The 19,429-nt window shown below is 43.8% G+C and overlaps 1 protein-coding gene across 5 annotated transcripts in view; it reads right to left on the bottom strand.

Moving 5' to 3' along the window:
- Window positions 1-1,813: 1,813 nt before the first annotated feature.
- The window catches only part of Slc26a8 (solute carrier family 26 member 8), a 64,763-nt gene continuing 47,147 nt past the window's right edge, over window positions 1,814-19,429 (bottom strand). For 2 of the 5 annotated variants that reach the window (XM_020168911.2, XM_074082339.1), the window contains 8 exons: window positions 17,670-17,776; window positions 17,519-17,588; window positions 16,804-16,896; window positions 16,555-16,683; window positions 11,579-11,950; window positions 8,801-8,855; window positions 8,527-8,711; window positions 1,814-3,308 (listed from right to left, as the gene is read on the bottom strand). In XM_020168911.2, coding sequence (XP_020024500.2) covers window positions 2,790-3,308; window positions 8,527-8,711; window positions 8,801-8,855; window positions 11,579-11,950; window positions 16,555-16,683; window positions 16,804-16,896; window positions 17,519-17,588; window positions 17,670-17,776 — 1,530 coding nt within the window. In that variant the 3' untranslated portion in view covers window positions 1,814-2,789. The remainder of the gene's footprint in view (window positions 3,309-8,526; window positions 8,712-8,800; window positions 8,856-11,578; window positions 11,951-16,554; window positions 16,684-16,803; window positions 16,897-17,518; window positions 17,589-17,669; window positions 17,777-19,429) is intronic. The other 3 variants (XM_074082340.1, XM_074082338.1, XM_074082341.1) reach the window with 3 other exon arrangements.

Here is a 19,429-nt window from a genome sequence, read left to right as displayed (position 1 = left end):
TCCACGTAGATCTATGCTTATAAAAATCATACCCCAGTTCATACTTTGAGGGTTTTTTCTTTTCAGCAGAAAATCTTGTGCTAAGACATTTACACGTACATTTTGCTCTGTTTATTTTGGAGACGGGGGTCTCTGGAACTATTTGCCTGGGCTGGCCTTGAACAGCGATCCTTCCAATCTCAGCCTCCCAAGTAGCTAGGATTATAAGCATAAGCCTCTGGCGTCCGTCTCAGAATACTCTTTAAAGGTAGACTATAGTCCAACATCTGATTGGATTATCTGAGGCCATGTATCAAAGTCAATATTTAGCTACATTGCAGTCCTAGTAGAAAGGACAACAGTGTATCTTCTACCACTTACTGCCCAAGTGTTAGGAGCCAGGGATTGTGTGTTTTAAAGGCTTTCCTTTTACAGAAACAAGTCACTAGGTGGGAACTGGAGTGAGAAGCTGGCAGCCCACAGAAACTGAGCTCTCCATGTACTTCTGAGTTTCCTGTTAGAAATATTACATGTTGCTTTAGTCTGGCCAAATTTCTGTGCCTGTCCCTGCTACCCTGACTCTGTACTTGTGACTCGGCATGGTTTCTAGTCAAGCCTTTGTGCCAATGTAATCACAACTAGGTTCCATCTGGCTGTCTCTGAGTGCTCAGCTTCTGTTCTCAGCCATGGTCACCACACTTGGCCTCCCATTTAGGTTTACCCTCCTAGCAGTCATTGGAACTTGCTTTAAGCCTAACTCCTGTTCATCCTTCAGATCCTGGGTCATATGTCATTGTCATGGGAAGAAATTCCTGGACATCCAAGACTAGGTCGGATCCTCTGAATATAGTCCCTCAGAGTTTCCTGTATTTTACTTTCAAGTTAATCATCACAATTTATAACCATTTTTGTGTTCGCGCTCTTCATTATATATCTAGCACCCGGCACACAGAAGTTCAATGCCAATAAACGTGAAAGAAATGAATCCTGTGACCTGGATTCTGCTATGGTTTAGCTGCAGCTTGTTCAGCCCTCCTCCCCGCCATGGGTTCATGTGTTGGAAGGTTGGTCCTCAGGGAAGTGATGTTGGAAGATGGTGTGGAACCTTTAAGAGGTGGGGCCTAGTGGGAGGTCCTAGGGTCATTTCAGGAGCTGCCCCCAAGAGGGACTGAGCTAGGTCTCATGGGACCCCAGAGCTCATGCGAAAGTGAACTGTTATAAGAGCAAACCTGACCCTTCTGGCTTCCTGTTTAGAGATGTAATTTCCAAACACCTGCTTCCACTGTTGTGACACCACCTGTTGTTAGGCCTTCGCAAGACACAAACCAATGAGGGCTGTTAGTCTTGGACTTTGAACTTCTAGAATCATGAGCTTAATAAACCTCTTTTCTTTATAAAGTTGCCTGACTCAGATATTTCATCATAGCAATGCAAAACTAATACACATCCATCTCTCTCTTTATCTCTCTCCTTCCTTCTCTCCCTCCAGCTCTCTGATGGTCTCCCTATGTAGCCCTGGCTGACCTCAAACTCCCATTTCTCCCACTTCCGCCTCTCAAGTACTAGGATCACAGGCACGTGCCTCCACATCTAGCCCCACCTTTTTTTTTTTTTTGGAAATACAAGACTATATTGTAAACACCTTGAGCTAGTTACAACACTCTGAGTCTCAGTTTGTGCATATGTAAGGTGGGATGATATTGTTTTATCCACTCTGCGGCTCGAGGTACTAGGCATAGAATGCATGAATGCATGTGTTACTTCTGTGATGAGAAATCTGCATTTTAACAAAGTATCTTTCATTTAATAAACAAGAGAAATTAAGTACCCAAGAAGAAAGAACCATGTTTATTGAATTGGAAGTAAAATACGAGATTTCATATATCTTTGACCAGGGGTTCGTACTCTTCTGGACTTAGCTTATATTACGCAACACTCTTTTCTATTGGGAAAAGGAGTAACGGTTTGAATGGATTTGAACCAAGCTAGAAATGATTGACTTTTTCCTACTACTAGCTGGTTTGTGTCTGTCACAGATTTGAACTAAATCTGGCCCACCAAGAGTAATGATTCTTAAAAACTTAGAAGTAAGAGGCAGTGGTAGATGTGTTTGAACCGGAGGCAGGGAGCACTCTATTAAAGTGAGCATCCTCATCAGCTGGTGCAGCTGGGTGGCCGTGACACCATGGCAGGATAGGATGTTGACTGTGACAGCAGAAGTGCTTTCTGCTTAGCAGACCCTTGTGCTACGGGCCTCACAGGCTGGCTTACCTCTGGCTTGGCTTAACCTACCTATTTTCCCCACCCGTACAGTGAAAATAGTTTGCAAATTAAACTACAGTGCTACTCAAGTTTTCTTTTACTTGACTGTCTTTTTCCACCATGTCCACTCCCTTTTGGAATCCCTTCCATTTGACATTTCTTTGGGCACACAGGCTACAGAGAAGGGAGAAGGTACAGGAAAGATCCAAATCTAACCAGAGTTCTATATTTTATTGAAACCTCATCTCTTTGGAGAAAGGGGATGAGATGAGAGCTCTGAGTAAGTCAGAGGTGGTCTGGCACAAGCCCCAGAGATGTGGGTGTATGAAGGAAATCCTTTATTAGAATATCTGCTGAAGGTGAAATGAGGGGAGATAATTGTTGTCACTTAGTAATGTGGTCTAGAAGTGTGCCCCCCATGCTGAGTAAGGAAGAAGGAAGCAGATGGAGGAGTCACAAAGCAAGTCCTGCAATTTGTACCCAGTCTAGGTCTTGTGACTAAGTGACCCCTTTTGGCTGGGAAGGATTTGCCAAGGTTATCTAACCCCTTATTTATACTTCATCTTCCAGGCGTCGTCACTGTTGTCCTGGGACAAGTAGGAATCCATGTGGTGCCGTCTCCTCTCCACTGATCGTGTCCGAGACTGACCGACGGACGAGGAGCTGCGAACCCCAGACTGATAAACCGGCCAGTAGTGTTGCCGAGAGTGCATGTGAGACCTCGATTCAGATTTGGGCTCGGGTTTCCTCTCCCTCTCCATCTCCAGATTGGTCTCGGGTTCAGTCTCAGGCTCAGGCTCTGTGTCAAGCTGGGGCTCGGGCTCTGTCTCGGGCTCTGTTTCAGGCTCATATCCAGGGTACAGCTCTGACTCGTCCTCCAGGTCCCGATCCAGGGCCAGTTTGAGATCCAGCCCATCTTCTTGTTCTGACTCCAGCGTGGGCTCCATCTCTGACTCATAGTCCAACTCTTCCTCTTCTGCAAGATTCTGCATCTTGACGAAGCTTGGATTTACATTTTTTGGGTTTTCTATAAAACTACTACTCATTTTCTGTATTGCTTTGTCATTCTGTAATAACACACAAATAGATGGGTTAAAATTTCCAATTAATTTAACTTTGAGCAGTCAAGGAATTTCTGAATATGACAAGAACCAGAACCATGGGTTCCTGGTACAGCAGAAAGTAGCTCTTGCCTCAGTCTGCTTTTCATGTTCTTTGCACTCTAAAATCCTCAGTTACTCAACTATTCTTTGGGCCCAGTCAGTCCTTATCTTCTGATGTCTCTGGCTGTGTTGGGTAGACTGGATTTCGTGATCAGTCATAACAACAGTGGTCTTGACAGTATTCTGAAACATCTTGCCATCTAGAGCTTACCTGTCTTGCCAACCCCCAGTGCAGCCCTTGACAGGACCCATCTGGCCTCTTCCTGTCTTCTTTAGCTTTATCCCTAACTGTGGTACCCTCCCTCTGACCTAGCCATCAAATCATCCAGAGTTGCCTGATGGCTGCTCCTTGGCCTGCCTTGCCCATCTCCCATCCCATCCACACACGCTTACTCATCATTCCAGATTCAGATGAAAGACAATCAGCCAGGCTCCTGGCCTCCTCTGTGTTTCAACTGTGTCCCCTACACACCGCCTCACTGGACCAGTGTGCATTCCCTTCTTTACTTACAAACCTGTCCCTTACTAAACTCTAAGCGCCTTGCAGTGGGGCAGTGGCTGGTTCTCCATAGCCCCAGACCAGGCACTGAGCCTGTCACGCAGCACGTGCTACACAACAAGTCTTGGTGAATAGCTTTGCAGAAGAGCAGCATTTGACAAAATTTGCCACTTTCATCCTTCCTGAAACTTCCTTCTCCTTCACCATATGACACTCTCCTGGTTTTCCTATTTTCCTCCCTGGCTTGCTGCTTCTTGGTGTCTTTGATGTCTCCTCTACTTCTGGATTTTTTAATTCTTTTTAACCTAAAGGAGTTTGAACTCAGGATCTCACACTTGGTAGGCAGACACTGTACTACTTGAGCCATACCCATAACCCTTTGCTGGATTTTTAAATGCTGGCATGCCTCAGGTGTTGATTCTGGGACCCTTTCCTTCTCCAACTACACTCTCTCTATAGGTGATTTTAGTTAGGTCCATAATTGTCATTACCATCTAAATGCCAGAGACTCTCTGGTTATAACTCTTTCTCTAAGTGGCAGGTTCAAACCCCATGGTCACTCTTGGCAGCTCCACTTGACTGTTTGGTGGGCATCTTGATTTTAACACACATGAAATAGAACTTGCTTCTCTCCTAGTTTCCCCTATCTTAAATTCCAGAAGAAAATTAAACAAATTCAATACCAATTCTTTTTTTTTTTTTTTTTTTTTTTGTGTTACTGGGGTTTGAACTTAGGGCTTCAGACTTGGCAGGTGTTCTACAACTTGAGCCACTCTGCAAGCCCAGTAAATATTTTTCATGTAGCAATGAAACTTTTTAGGACTAGGAAAAAGGACACACAAAGCTGACCAAATATTTTATAAAAACCAAGGAGTTTCCTAGATCTTAGCAATTGCCCATTGGAATGTATAATGGAAAATAAAATTTATTTTATTATTGTTTATAGTTTGAGATTAGCAGTGGAGGAGGGGGATCTTGCTGTGTTGCCCAAGCTAGCCTCAAACTTGTGGGTTCAAGTGACCCTTCTGTCTCAGCCTCCTGAGGAGCTGGGACTGCTGGCCTGTGCTAGTATGCCTGGTCTATGAAAATTTATTTCTCAAAACAACAAAAATGTAAAACATATGAAGTCTAAATATCTAGACATGTCTAGGAGATATCTCTATGCAGAAAGTCATAAAACCTTAGTATGAATAAAATTTTAAAAGACTGGATGTAGAGACAGAACAGTCCATGTTCCTGGACAGAAATAGCAAATACTTTAGAGATGTAAATTTTTAACTTATTTTTAGAGTAATTCTAAAGGAAATTCCAACTGCTGTTTTTTTTATTTTTGAGAGGACGGAATCTGACAAAGATTCAGAAGTTAGTTTGGAAGAATCAATTGATGATGACCTAGAAAATTTGCAAACAGAATGCTGATGACATGGGACTTCTTAACCAAATGTTGAAATATATCAGAAAGTCATAGTAATCCAAATAGTGCGACACTGAAGCTATGCAGAACAATGAAGCCAAAACCTAAACTACAAATAGGTTTTGGTTTTCATAAGAATATAATATTCCATGAACAGAGCATTTCAGATCAATGAGGGTCAATACAGGTAGAGTGTGCTATGGCTTGACTATCTTGGCCTCCAAACGTGTTGAATGAATACTCATTTTGGGGGGTTGAGAGGAGGGGTCTCTGGGGAGCATTTAGTCCTGAGGGTTCTGTCCTCTCCTTTCGATTAGTGCCCCATGAAAGGGCTGGGGGGACTTCTGCCTTCTGCCATGTGAGGAGGCCATGACAGAATGAGCACTCCCCAGACAGCAAACCTGCTGACACCTTGATCTTGGGCTCCCATCTTCAGAACTGTGAACAAAGCCTTCTGTTGTTTATAAGTCACCAGTGATCACCTATTTTGTTAGGTATATAGGTTAAAAAAAGGCTTATCTTTGACATTTTATACTGAAATATACTAAAACACCTTCCCCTTAGACTAAAGAGTAGAACATAAAAAATAAAACATAACAGCTAGGAGAAAATTTGTTATTTATTTACTTTCTAAGTGGGAAGAACTTTCTAAATGAAAAGTAAATGGAAAATAAGGGCAATATTAATAGATGTAAGTATATCATATAAGTATAGATATGTCAAAAGAGTCAGAAATAAATAAAAAAACAAAACAAACTTCCATTTATAGTAAAGTCAGACTTGCATTTCAAACCCAGGACAACTAGAATAGCTGGATAAGCTGTGTGTGCTTGTTTGTTTGTTGTTTGTTTTTCAAACTTCTGCTTGAAGACACTAATAAGATTGCCAAGAATTACCAGGCCAAGATTTGGGAAAAGGTGAAAATCTAGAGAGGTGAATCTGGCATTTGGTGCCACTTTTGTCCTGAGGGCATTTCTGATCTGGAGTGGCACATGTATGCTAAGCAGTACTTCTGTGGCTTTAAGGACTTAGTTAGGGCTTCAGGAATGGGACTCCCGGGCCTGACACGGGAGACGATGAAGCTTCTCATAACCCTAACCAGGCTCTGTGTCATCTCAGTGACCTCGAAACCTCAAGTCCTGAAGTCAGATCAAAGTGACTATGGATTGCTAGTGACTCCACATAGGTGGCAAAACAAAATCTGTAAGGAAACTAACGTCCTAGGCCACAGATGATTTCTTTGAACATTTTCTAAATATGTGCACATCTGACACAGATGCCTGAGCATCTTCAAGGCAGCAATGGTCAGAGTGGGACTCTGGTGCCGTAGCAGCCATCTTGCCTGGTAACCTGGTTAGCAATGCAGACTGAAGGCTCATCCCAGATCCACCAAGCCAGAAACTCAGAGGAATGGGGCACTGAAAGGTCCGGTTGTCTTTGTTTTAACAGCACATTTAGGGGATTCTGATGTACACTAATGTTTGAGACTCAGTGGAAGTCTCTGAGCATAAGAAGGACCACATCTGGTCAGAGATGCTGTCAAAAGAATTCTTGATCCAGATGGGGGTAAACCTGATGAACTCTGAGGTCTCTCCCAATTCAATCTTTTTCGATTCTATGATCTTATAAATGGGAGTAGATTATAGCATAGACCAGAAAAAATATATTCAGGTCTAACTATCAGGGAAAAAATTGATTGAATAAACAGAAGCATATAGCCTGTGAGAATTCTCAACAAAGTAAGGGAAATAGTGAGGCACAGTAGCTCACACCTGTAATCCCAGCTACTCAGGAGGAAAGATCATGGTTCCAGACCAGCTTGGGCGAAAAGTTAATGAGACCCCCCCCCACACCTCAATCAAAAAACCGGGTAGTGGTGTGTACACCTGTGATCCCAGCTAAGCAGGAGACTGTAGGTAGGAAGATCACAATCTGAGGCTAGTCCTGGGCTAAAAACATGAGATTCCATCTGAAAAAAGAACTAAAGAAATAACTAAATAACTAAGGTCAAGAAAAAAAAAGGTATGGCTCAAGTAGTAGAGTACCTCCACCCAAAAAAAAAAAAAAAAAAAAAAAAAGGCAAGGGAAGTAACCGGTAATACGTTACTTTAAAAAAAAAAAAAAGAGTAAAAGGATGGGCACTGGTGGCTCACACCTATAATCCTAGCAACTCAGTAGACAAGAGATCAGGAGGATTGTGGTTTGAAGCCAGCCCAAGGCAAATAGTACATGATACCTTATCTTGAAAATATCTAACACCAAAAAGGGCTGCCAGAGTAGCTAAAGTGGTAGAGCACCTGCCTAGCAAGCATGAGGCCCTGAGTTCAAGTCCCAGGACTGCCAAAAAGAAGAAAAAGGCTGTGTTTTAAAAGCCTATGTATCTTCTTGGAATTTTAAAAATACATATTACTGTGGTACCACTGTTCTTGTCATAAAAATTCAAACATTATTGAAACCTAGTAAACCAAATACCAGAAATTTGATTGAAAAATAATTCCTACTTATTAAATACTATTTGATGCCTATCTATGTTTTCATTTCCTTTTGGGAGGAATTGTTAACCTGCGTAGTACTGATCTGAAAAGACTAAAGCAGACGCAGGTGTTTTCTTAGTATTAATAAATGACTAAAGCTTTGGCTTATGTTTCCTTCTCCTTCACATGTGTTCAGCTTGAGGAAATCTTACACAGATAATTTTCTCCTCTAGTTCACCAGTTTTATTATTCATCTCAGAGGCTGGAGTGGGGTAGGTTCTAAAGGTATGTCTAGGGAGGTGTAGGCAGAAGGATCATGGTCCAGGCCTGTCCAGGAAAAATCACGAGACCCTATCTAAAAAATAAAGCAAAAAGAGATGGAGGAGTGGCTCAAGCAGTAAAGCACCTGCCTAGCAAGCGTGAGGCCCTGAGTTCAAACCCCAGTACCATCAAAATAAAACAAAGGTATGTCTACAGGAAATGTTTAGCAATTGGTATGGCACTGACCAAGACTGCTGGAAAAGGATGGTCGAGGCCTCTGCTGGGTTGGGTATACCTCTCTTTAGTTGGGGACAGACCCAGCTGCACATGGCAGCTCAGGTTCTCTGTGATTTGCCAGTTGGTCAGACAGCACTTTCAACACCTCAAATTCTGGCATCTGAGCATTGTTCATCTCTACTTATCAGGCATCTCCCCTATCCCCACTCTTATCCCCCAGCCCCAAAACCATCCAACCTTGTCTGTTTCTGAGTAGGTTTCCTGTATGACTGTCTCTGATTCATCCACGCTTAATTCAGAGGAGTCTGGCAACTTCCTCGTCGAGGCAAACAGCACGGCATCGTGGAGGCTGAGGAAGAGCTGGGACTTGGTGATGCCAGAATCAAAGAAGTCATTCTTCTCAAATGCCCTGACCACAGAAGCTGCAAACCAAACCAACTGTGTCAGCACACTGGGGAGCAGAACCCCTGGGGGCCAGACACAGACCTCTTGTAGGGTGAAGGATACTCACAATGACACCCAGAAATGATCACCAAGATGTTCGCGTTGTGGAAAGAATTGCACATCTGCTGGGAGAAAGGAGGGAGTCAGTGTCTAAGAGCAACATGGGACAGGATCTCCTAGCCAGCCACGTGTGTGGGGCGCACGCATCTCCGTCCCCCAAATCTGCTCTACATCATTTGATGAGTACCTGAAGTCCTGGGAACACACATGAGAGTCAGGCTGTATCATGTGGATGGAGGTGGGCAGTGAGAAGGGAGGGCTGCTCAGAGTCTCGAGGAGACAGTTCATATACAGAGAGAGTGTTTGCAGGAGGAAGCCTCAGAATAGAGAGGGGCACAGGTGTGACAGAAACCCTTTGGAGAGGGGTCACCAATAGCCCTCTCTCGGTATTGTTACTTGGTGTTTGGGTGTGACCACCCTGGAGTCCGCTGACATGGCTCAGAGATGGCCAAGGGAGAGAACAGAATTCAGAAACTCTGAAAGTCCCATCCAGAGCTGCTCTGCAAGGTTGCAGTTGATTTTAGTAAAACATTAGATTCTGACCTCAAATTTACTTCAGCCACTATATAGGGGCAATAAATCTTGAAGTTTGCTTCAATGCAAGTCAATCCTAAACCTTAACACTCAAACACTGAGTAGACTTCAACCCTGGGCACTGAGTTTAAATGACTCTGGGGAGCTGGTAGAGTGGCTCAAGTGGTAGAGCACCTGCCTTGCAAGCATGAGGCCCTGAAAGCAAACCCTAGTACCACCAAAAAAATATAAACAAATAAATAAATAAATAAATATTATTCTGCTTCTACCAGTACTGAGAAGAAACAAGAAAGTCATTCTTGATCTTATGGTAAACCAAAGTCATTTGGTGATGGGTCAACACTAGCATCCTCTAAATGACAAGCAATGGGAAAGGAGTGGCTCAAGTGGTAGGGTGCTTGCCAAGCAAGCACAAAGCCCTGAGTTCAAACCCCAGTACCTCCAAGGACAGGAGGAGGAGGAGGAAGAGAAGGGAGAGGAGGAGGAGGAGAAGCAATATCATCAGCAGCTGAAGCTTAAATGGAGTGGTTATCTCCAAAAGGAATGGACTGATGGGATTTTTTTAAAGTGGGCTTAAAGGCTTTGATTATAAGGTAAACAAAACAGTGATTTCCTTCAATAAGAGGAGATACAGAACAATTAAGGAGGACTGAAGAAACCTGCACTTTTATAGTGTAAAGGTGCTCCACACCTGTCTCACGGTGTAAGGTAAAGGTGCCTGGCACGCCTCCATGGGGATGGAGCAGAAAGTCATCCACACAGGCCAGGTGTGGATGGATGATGCCAAGGACCAGAACACATGGTGTCCCTACAACAAAGGAGCAAGAGAGGAAAGGCAGGTAAAATTGTGCTATGGGACAGGGCAAAAGAGTGACATGAAGTCAGGTTCTGGAAGTTCAAAAGCTGGCCAGGCTGCTTATTAGCTGTGAACCTCAGACTCTTAGAGGAGAGCATGGCATGTCTCTCTCTCAGAGTTGCTGTGAGAATTAAAGGAGAGAGTTTGTATACCTGGGCATGTGATAATGTGACTTGAATGAAATCTAAAGTAATGACTATAGAACAATACAGCCCGGAACAATGACCTAAGATTGAAAAGCCTCCAAGATGAGAGGTTATCAATGGGGTGTGTGTGTGTGTGTGTGTGTGTGTGTGTGTAATGGGAAAGATCTTAATCTCTTCCAAACCTCCATGTTATAGATGAGGAAACAGACACCCAGGACAATTTAGTAGTCTCCCCTGGATGGAAAGATGGTGACCAGAAAAGCCAGCAAAGAGCATCCATCTCCAGAATGGCAGCCAGACCTCTTCCCTGTCATTTCAATGCCGAGAGTAGCTGGGCTCTCTTGAGAGAACTGTATTCCTTCTGGAATAGAAGGGATGATAAAATGCCATCCAAAGACCAAAGAATGCAAACCAACCACAGAAGCATATGTCACAAAACGGTGGGTGTGCTCAAAGCTGGGAAGTGAGCTTTCAGGATGTTTAAATGTGGTCCATTGCCAAGAGGGGAGAACGCAAGATAGAGTGCTGTAGACAGGGATAAGGTGCCTGAGAAATAGACTGTCCTCATGAGACGTGAGACAGTGAAGCCAGCGTGGTTAACTGTGCAGCTAACTCTTCTGCACAGAGAGGAGAGACTTGTCAACGAACCCAAGAGTAGAAGTCAGGACCCAATGACACAAATTTTGAAGGAAAACTATCTTTCATTTTTTTTTTTTTTTTTGCCTGAAGATGCAGGTGGTAAAGAGGGAAGGGGGGAAGACCCTACAGGCACTGGTCAGGCAGCCCCAGGCTTGAGGTCTCACTCCATCCCAATTTCTCCAATCTGGAGAACAGGATACCCCGGTGCTTGGCTTGGAACAGCTAACAGTGCAGAAATCTTGGTGAACTTTTTTTTTTTTTCTGTAGCATTTGGACTTATTCCTTAAAAGATTTGAATCTAAATCCAGAGATACACATCCTGAGAGCCAAACAGTAGACATTGCCAGATCACAGCTCCAGTGGGGTTTGGGGTTTCCTTTATTTTCATTCCTTGGGAAACAATAAATGGTTCGTGTTTACTGAACTAACCCCAGTTCAACAAAACAGAGCGAGTTTGTTTTCTTTTTATTTTGACTGACCTTAAACTACCTTCAGTGTCCAGTTTTTGGCAGTCTAGCAATTCCATAGCAGCTAGCGATGACTGATAAATTTACTGGGAATGGAGCACAGGTGTGGGAGCTGGGAGGTGATCAGAGCTTGTGGTACTGACCTGTCTTAATACGACCAAAGCCTGAGAGTCCACATAATTCACCATGGAGAAGTCCAGGATGATGGTATGGGTGCTGGGCTGAAGAGGTGGCTCTGAGTAAGGGATGAGATATCTGCTCCTCCCCAGACTCTCCGTCATGTCCGGCGGTGGTATGGAGCTGTTTCTCGAGGGGTTTTGAGCAAGCCACTGCTTGTTCATGTCCTCGTAACTTTGCTCTTGGTTTCTCTGAGACATGGAAGACACTGTGTATGGCACTTGGTCATCAGAGGAACTTTGGCTTGTGTTCATGTTATCGAAATATGAGCAGCGGACTAGGTTAACGGAGGATGTGTCAGAATCCAGTTTATTTTCAAAGCGTTCTAAGTAGACAATCTGAGACAACAGGGTGTGGGGGGGGAGGAGGAAGGGAGGGCGGTGATGAGACTCAAACACCAGACTAGGTACAACTGTCTGTCTTTTGCTTAGCTATCTCACTGTCACTTTAAGTTCATGACCAAAGCCATGTGTGTCTTTTCTCATCCTCACCACTGCATCCTCTTCCCAACTGCCTGTGGGCATCAATGCTGATATTACTGTCCCCATGTGCCAGGCCTAAAGTCATTGATTTGCTCCTTTCCTCTATCCTGGGTCCTAATGGGTCTCTAGTGCCACCAAGCTCTGTGTGAAGTACACCCTACCAGGCCCTTTTCTAGCCCTTTCTTTGATCAGTGCAGCAGTCTCTGTCAGGCTTTCTTGGGGAGGCAGGGCTGTCTTTGCCTCTGACTCTTTTCAATCTCCTAATGGGCCCAGCGTGCCTGCTATGGTATAAGGACAAGGTCAAGAGCCAGGAATACAATGACAAGGAGGTACAAAAGGAGACACTGCTCACAGGGACCCAGGGAGGAGTGCGTATGTCTGCCAACGGGGAAAGCAAAGACATTCACTCACTCAAGTACGCTTTGGAGTGACTTTTCTTTTAAAAAGGGACGGACTATAACCATGCCTGGTATGTGATGGGATATACCCTCTAGAAAAGTCAGGGGGGTAGCAGTTTCTAGTCAGTGGAAAAATGAAGTGACAGCTAAAGCACTTGAGACACAAGCTGTCACAGCTGCTAACTACCTAGGGACTGGCTTCGATGGGATACTTCCTCTACTTGTTGACTCTTTTGACATAATTGGAAAAGTAATCACGCCATGTCTGAAAATGGCTTACAAATCTAAAATTACTTTTGATCTAGAAGTCTAAATCAGTTGCTTAATCTTTTTCTTTTCTTTCTTTCTTTGACACAGGGTCTCACTATGTAGCCCAGGTTGGCCCTGAACTCCTGCCTCAGTCTCTCAAGGGTTGGGATTACAGGTGTGTGCCACCAAGCCCAGCTCAGCTGCTTAGTTATTTTTAAATAAAAAGTGAAGCTGAATGAAAAATTAAATAAATGTGAAATCTTGGGAGAATAAATGACAGCTCAACCCCCAAAAAAGCCTGATATTATTCCAGCAATGTTGCTTGTACAATAAATTTTAGGGCTGGGGCTGTAGCTCAGTGGTACTGTATGTGCTTAAGGTGTCTGAGGCCACGGGTTCAGTTTCCAGTAAAAAAGTAAAAAAAAGAAAAGAAAAGGAAGGAAGGAAGGAAGAAAGGAAAGAAAGAAAATTTTAAATTAAGAAGTGGTGTTGATGGATGATATAATATTGCCATTCAAGGAGTGAGCTGTTCTCCAGGCTTGAGGGGCAGCCAGGCAGGCAGATGCCTTGTGCCGAGAGCCTCTGGTTCTTCCTCACAGTTCCCTCTTGGCAGGTCTGCCTGACCAGCCTTCCCAGGACAACCCCTGCCCCTGAGAACTTCGCACTTGTTTCTACCTCAGTTTCCATGCTAGAAACTTTCATGACCTGAGAGTCATTGCTACCTAATATCAATCCAAATTTCTCTCCCACCAGCACAAGTCCACTGGCACATGAACTTTCTCTGACTTTCTGAGCTCCTGACAATCCCCTCCCCAAAGTCTTTGAGTTGAGAAGACAGCAACACACACATGGCTTATTGGATTTAAGTTACACCACTATTTTTCTATCACCAAGAAAGAAAGCAGGCTGAAAACTAAACTATAACACGCGATAGACCATATGACACGTTCAGATATCAGAACTGTGAAAATGTCTATTTTAGAATTGATAAAATATGACAATAGACTTATATGTCATAGCAACAGAGTTGCCTCCCTAGTTTGATTTTTTTACAGTACTGGGGCTTGAACTCGGGCCCCGTGCTTGCTAGGCAGATGCTCTACCACTTGAGTCACATCCCTAGCCTCCTAATTTGATTTTAAATTCCATGAATTGCTTCAAAACAATCCTCTGATTGTTGAGGGGCTATATAAGCAAGTTGAGACAAGATTGGCTCTGAGTCAACAAAGCTGATGGTGGGAACCAGGTAGTCATTGTACTTGTCCGTTTTTGGATATGTTCAAAACTTTCCATGAAAAAAACTTCCTGGATGAACTTTGAGGATATTATACTAAGTGCAATAAGCCAGTCACAAAAAGACAAATCCCATACGATTCCACTTATATGAGGTGTCTACACTAGTTAAATTCATAGAGAAAGTAGAATGGGCTGGGAGGAGAGGGAAGGAGGAGTCTTTGTTTGATGGATTCAGAGTTCTAGGTCTGTAAAACGAAAGTGTTTTGGAGATGGGTGGTGGTGGTGGTTGTACAGCAGTGGGAATGTAGTGTACTCCACACGACTGAACTTGAAAATGGTTAAGATTCTGTGTTTTATATTTTCACCACAATGAAAAAAGAACAACCTAACAACAGAAATGCTTCAACCCTTTTTCCTTTTTTATGACCCCAAAACGCAACAAAAGAAAAAGAAATACACAAATGGGATTGCGTCAAGCTAAAAGATTTTGCACAGCAAAGGAAACAATAGACAGTCAACCAACTAGGAAAAGCTCTCTCTAAACCATACATCAGAAAAGGGCCCAATATCCAAAATACATAAGGAACTCAAACTACTCAATGACAAGAAAACAAATGACTCTCTGAGAAATGGGCAAACGACTTAGACATTTCTCAAAAGACACATAAATGGCCAACAGATACATGAAAAAATGCTGAACATCTCTCACCATAAGAGGCATACATATTAAAGTCATGATGAGCTAGAAGCCCATACCTATTAGATTGGCTGATATAAAAAAGGTGGGAAATAACAAGTGTTGGGGAGGATGTGGAGAAAAGGGACCCTTGCAGACTGTTGGTGGTAATTATAAATTAGCAGAGCTATTTGGGAAAACAGTATGGAGGTTACCCAATAAACTAAAAATAGAATTACCATATGATTCAGTAATTCCACTACTGTATGCATCCTACTGAATGCAAATCCATATGCTGAAGAGCTATCTGCACACCCACTTTCACTACAGCGTTATCTACAACGGTCAAGCTAGGAAGTAATCTAAGCATCTAAGCCAACAGATGCGTGGACTAAAAATGTGGTGTGTATACAATGGAATTCTATCCAACTTTTAAATCACTGGGGACACTGCAGATGAACCCAGAGGACATTACGCTGAGAGGGATAATACCACATACTTTCACTCCTATGTAGAATCCAAAACAGTCACTCATTCAAGTAGAGAGTAGGTGGCAGTTACCAGAAGCTCGGGTGGGGGAGGAGGTGGGGGCTAGATGGGGGAGAACTTTGGTCAAAGGGCATAAAGGTACAGTTAGATAGGATTAGAAAGTTCTAATGTTCTATTGCACAGGACAGTGATTACAGTTAATGATGTATGTTTTTCGCTAGTGGAGTGGCTCAAGCAGTAAGAGTGCCTGCCTAGCAAGTGTGAGGCCCTGAATTCAAACCCCAGTGCCACCAAAACAAAAATTCATAATATTGTATATTTCAAAGTAGCTAAAAGACAGCCAGGCACTGGTGGCTCATGCCTGTAATCCTAGCTACTCAGGAAGCAGCTGTCAGGAGGATCATGGTATTAAAATACATATAAATTATACCCCATAAATATATGCAATTATTATTTGTCAATTTAAAATAAGATAAAACTTTAAAACACCACTCTTTCCCTTTTTATGGTGCTGGAGTTCTGGGCATACAGTGGGAGCTCAATAAACCTGGGGCTCTTATTTTGCTGTAAAGAATATTTGCTCATGTCCTGTGAATAAACTCTCTACAATACTCAGCACTGTGTGGACACAAAATAAAAGTTAGACACAGTGTTGATTCCATCCTCTTGGCAGAGAAACTGGTACTCCTTAAAGTGTGGGAACCCTGCACTCCTTAAAGTGTGGGAACAAGAGTAGGTGTTCTTTGGGGGGAGGGAGTCCATGAGGGGGTGACGTCAGTCTCTGTGCATGTGTAGGTGGGGCTGCCCCTCTAGGGTACAGGCTACAGACTAGGCAATCACTAGCAGCCCCTAAAGCTGCAAATGAACTGCCCTGCCTGGACGGAAGGAACTACTTAGTCCACTTTGGAAATAATGAACACATTGCAAATTCATCAGCTGAAATCACCTTCAGATGCTATAAAATCCCCATCTGGAACAGCAGCCTGTGCTTAATCTATCCCCACCCCCCCTTCATTTCTTTGATCACAGACAGACATCAGGAGAGCCTGGCAGATCCTGGAGAACCTTAGCCATTTTGACCCTGCCCTAGTTGGAATCAGAAAACAATCTTTAAGTCACTTGTGTTCAGAAATCTAAAGTGAGACAGCTCAGGCCAGGGAAACAGGTCCAACTCTGGGATTTCTGACAGTCTTGACAGGCAAACCGTGCTCTCTTCATCTACAGTAGCCAGGACACCTTCTATCAACTTTCACGTCAAAACCAGAACCTGTGTCCTCATTTCTGAGTGGAAATCTTTGACTTCCAGTTCTCTAAATGTCAAAATCCCTTCCAGATTTTGATTTTTTAAGGAAACTGTAAGTACTCTTTCTAAGCAGTGGAGAAGATGCAGGAAAGAAAGAGATGTCTCTAACCCTGGGTGGTGGCTCCAGCTCCTCACAGTCGCAGAAACACCTACAAAGGCTTTCCTGTATGTTGGTTTCACTTTCGTTAAACAGCTTGAAAATTTCTTCTTCTTTAAGAGGCACCTGTACCAGGTTGAGCTGAAGACAGAAGAGAGGTCTCACACCCAGGGAGGATGGGAGAAAGGCAGGGGAAAGGGCGGGAGAGGGATGCTCCTGGACCTCAGAGCAGGGGTAGGAAGGTGGGAGGAGAGAGGCTACCTCTTTTAGCAGCTTGTGCTTCAGGTGGTACACATTGACAAATGTGATGGAGTTGCAGCACTGGAAGATTTTCACCCCAGGGATGAGAATGACCTGTGAGACAGAAAGTGAAGCTGACAGCAATGGCTCAAAGCACCTCACTGTGCTGACCAAGCTGGCTGCAAACTTGCAGTCCTCTTGCCTTGGCCTAATGCTGAGATTATAGGCATGTACCACTATGCCCAATTATCTCAATTCTCTTATGGATCAAAAGAATAAACCTTGAGAGCCTCCTGAAAAATCTGTATCTCTTTCCTATTAGAGGTAAGGGCCAGAAAAAAATTTTTCCACTCATTTTCACCCCACTTTTTCTCTCTTCCCTTTCCTTTCTCAGTCCTCTCCTTATCTTGGCCACTCTCTCCTTGCAATCCATTGTATCTCTATATCTATCTATCTATCTATCTTCTATTATTTATCTATCGTGATACTGGAGATCGAACAGGTTCTCAAGCATGCTAGGCAAGTGCTCTTACCACTTGAGTCATACCCCCAGTCCTTGCAGCCCATTTAAAAAAGAGCCTTTGCTGGTGCAGTCCATCAGAGTTTAGCTACTTAACCTGCCAGTCCTCTGAGAACCACTGCCCCTTCCTTTGCAAGCATGCACTGCAGTGCTAAGGACTGAGCTTGGTCTACCCCATCTGTTGGGCAAAAAGAGTGGGCCAACCTGGCTTCTTACCTCCCGGTAGTCGTTGACACTTCTGTAAATGTTGGTGTTGGGGATTTGACCCAGGAGGAAAATCTTTGTTCTGAAAGGAAATGCACCTGCCTTTAGGCCATGGCTGCCTTACCTGGCCAAGGCTCACCTCCTACTACAGGACACCCAGTACCTGTGCGAACGCACGGTGATGATGAAGAAAGTGAAAACCAATGAAACAAGTAGTCCAATGTCCAGTCCCAGAAAAATGGCGGCTGAGAATGTCACCATCCAAATAACCTTGTGCAGAAGGGATTGAAAGGAAAAGGAAGACTGTGAAACTGAGAATGGAGCAGAATGGAGGAGATACCAGTCCTACCTTACAACTCTCCTCTGCCCTTTCCCTTCTATACCTGGAATTTAGAGAAAAATATCCACAGCCACAGGGACTGGTATGGTTAGAAATATCGGGGTGCTGCCACAGTTACAAATCAGACATGTGCTCAAAAGCTGACAGGCAAGGTAAAATTTACTTCTGCAGAAGGGTGTGCCTCTGACCAGAATCAGGCAAGCAAGCACACACCAGGGCAGAAGGACTGCCTCAGTTTTTGTCCCTAACACAGAACTGCCCCTTGCTCTAACAGAGGAAGCTTGGGTTCACAGTCTTCACGATTGACTAAGGTTGAAGTTTAGGGGAGGGCATAAGGGAAGAGTAGACATGATTGGAGAGCATGAACATAAAACTTAATTTGGTTGGTGTACTCAAAGACAAAGGGGTGCCCCATGAGGCAGGATGTCTAGGATTCTAGGGAAACTGAGGCCTGAAATGACTGTTGACCTGAAATGGCAGCACCAAGTATATAATTAACTCATGAGTCAAGGGGACTTTGGAGCAGAGATTCCCTTGGACAATGATTATCTTAAAACTAGCAGTTTGAGTTTAGGACATCCAATGGCAAAGAATTCTCTGTTAAAGGCAGAAACTTTACAGAGTTAGGCGATGTGTTGCAGAGCACATAGGCAACTGGGGAAATTAGTTAATGTCCACACAGTGACAGACATATTCCTTGTGTGGTACCAGGTGTGTGTGTGGGGGGAAGGGACTCAAACCCACCACCCTGAGGTTAAGAGTCTCATGCTCTACTGACTGGGCTAGCCCTTTGTCAGAAATGGCCCAGTTTAGTTGACTCTCACAGTGCTATCACAGACGGTTGGCCCTCAAGGCTGCCTAGCAATTTCTCATGTATCCTGGTCATCTCTCTCTTCAGTTCCTCCTCAAAACCTCAGTTTCCTCATGTTCAAGGTAGAGATAGCGATGGCTACCTTATTGGCTGTGTTGCCGTTAGAAATCCCACCTGTACAGCAGCCCAGAACGCTTGCCAGCTGGGGGTGGTTACTGTAAAACCTATTATGGTTATCAAGGGTCTTGGACAAATGAAGTCCCTAACTGACCCTTCTGTATCACTGTCAACTTAACCTTCATCTTCACAGAAAAAACAGATTGACATAGTAAACATTTACTTCTCTGCCCCCTGCCTCTTGTCTGCATTTGCAGTCAACTTTTGTTGTTCTCTCCAGTCCAATGGGGAGTGCTCACCTCCCTCCTGTACTAGAATCTCTGTCTGTGCCTGGGGCCATGATCCCTCTTAGCCGCTCAGGGTCATTCCCCCACCCCATGCCTCTTTTTATATTTCTCTGCCTCTGCGGGCTTCTCCTTTCCTCATCTTCTATCCCTCATACTTTAGTTCCCTTTCTGTCCTCTGCCATTCTACTTTGGAAAGAAGCAGGACACTCCCACCACTAAAACTCCTTCTCTGACTAGGATCTGTGCCCCTTATTCTGGGAGATATTTACATTAACTGGATGAAAAGTCATTCAAATATGTAATGGATGACAAACTCTTTTTATTACCTCTGCATGTAACTGTAGCCACTTAATCCCTTTACTATTGCA

This window comes from Castor canadensis, chromosome 8, assembly GCF_047511655.1.
Source record: "Castor canadensis chromosome 8, mCasCan1.hap1v2, whole genome shotgun sequence".
Taxonomy (NCBI): domain Eukaryota; kingdom Metazoa; phylum Chordata; class Mammalia; order Rodentia; family Castoridae; genus Castor; species Castor canadensis.
This window is presented reverse-complemented; position numbering and strand designations above follow the sequence as displayed.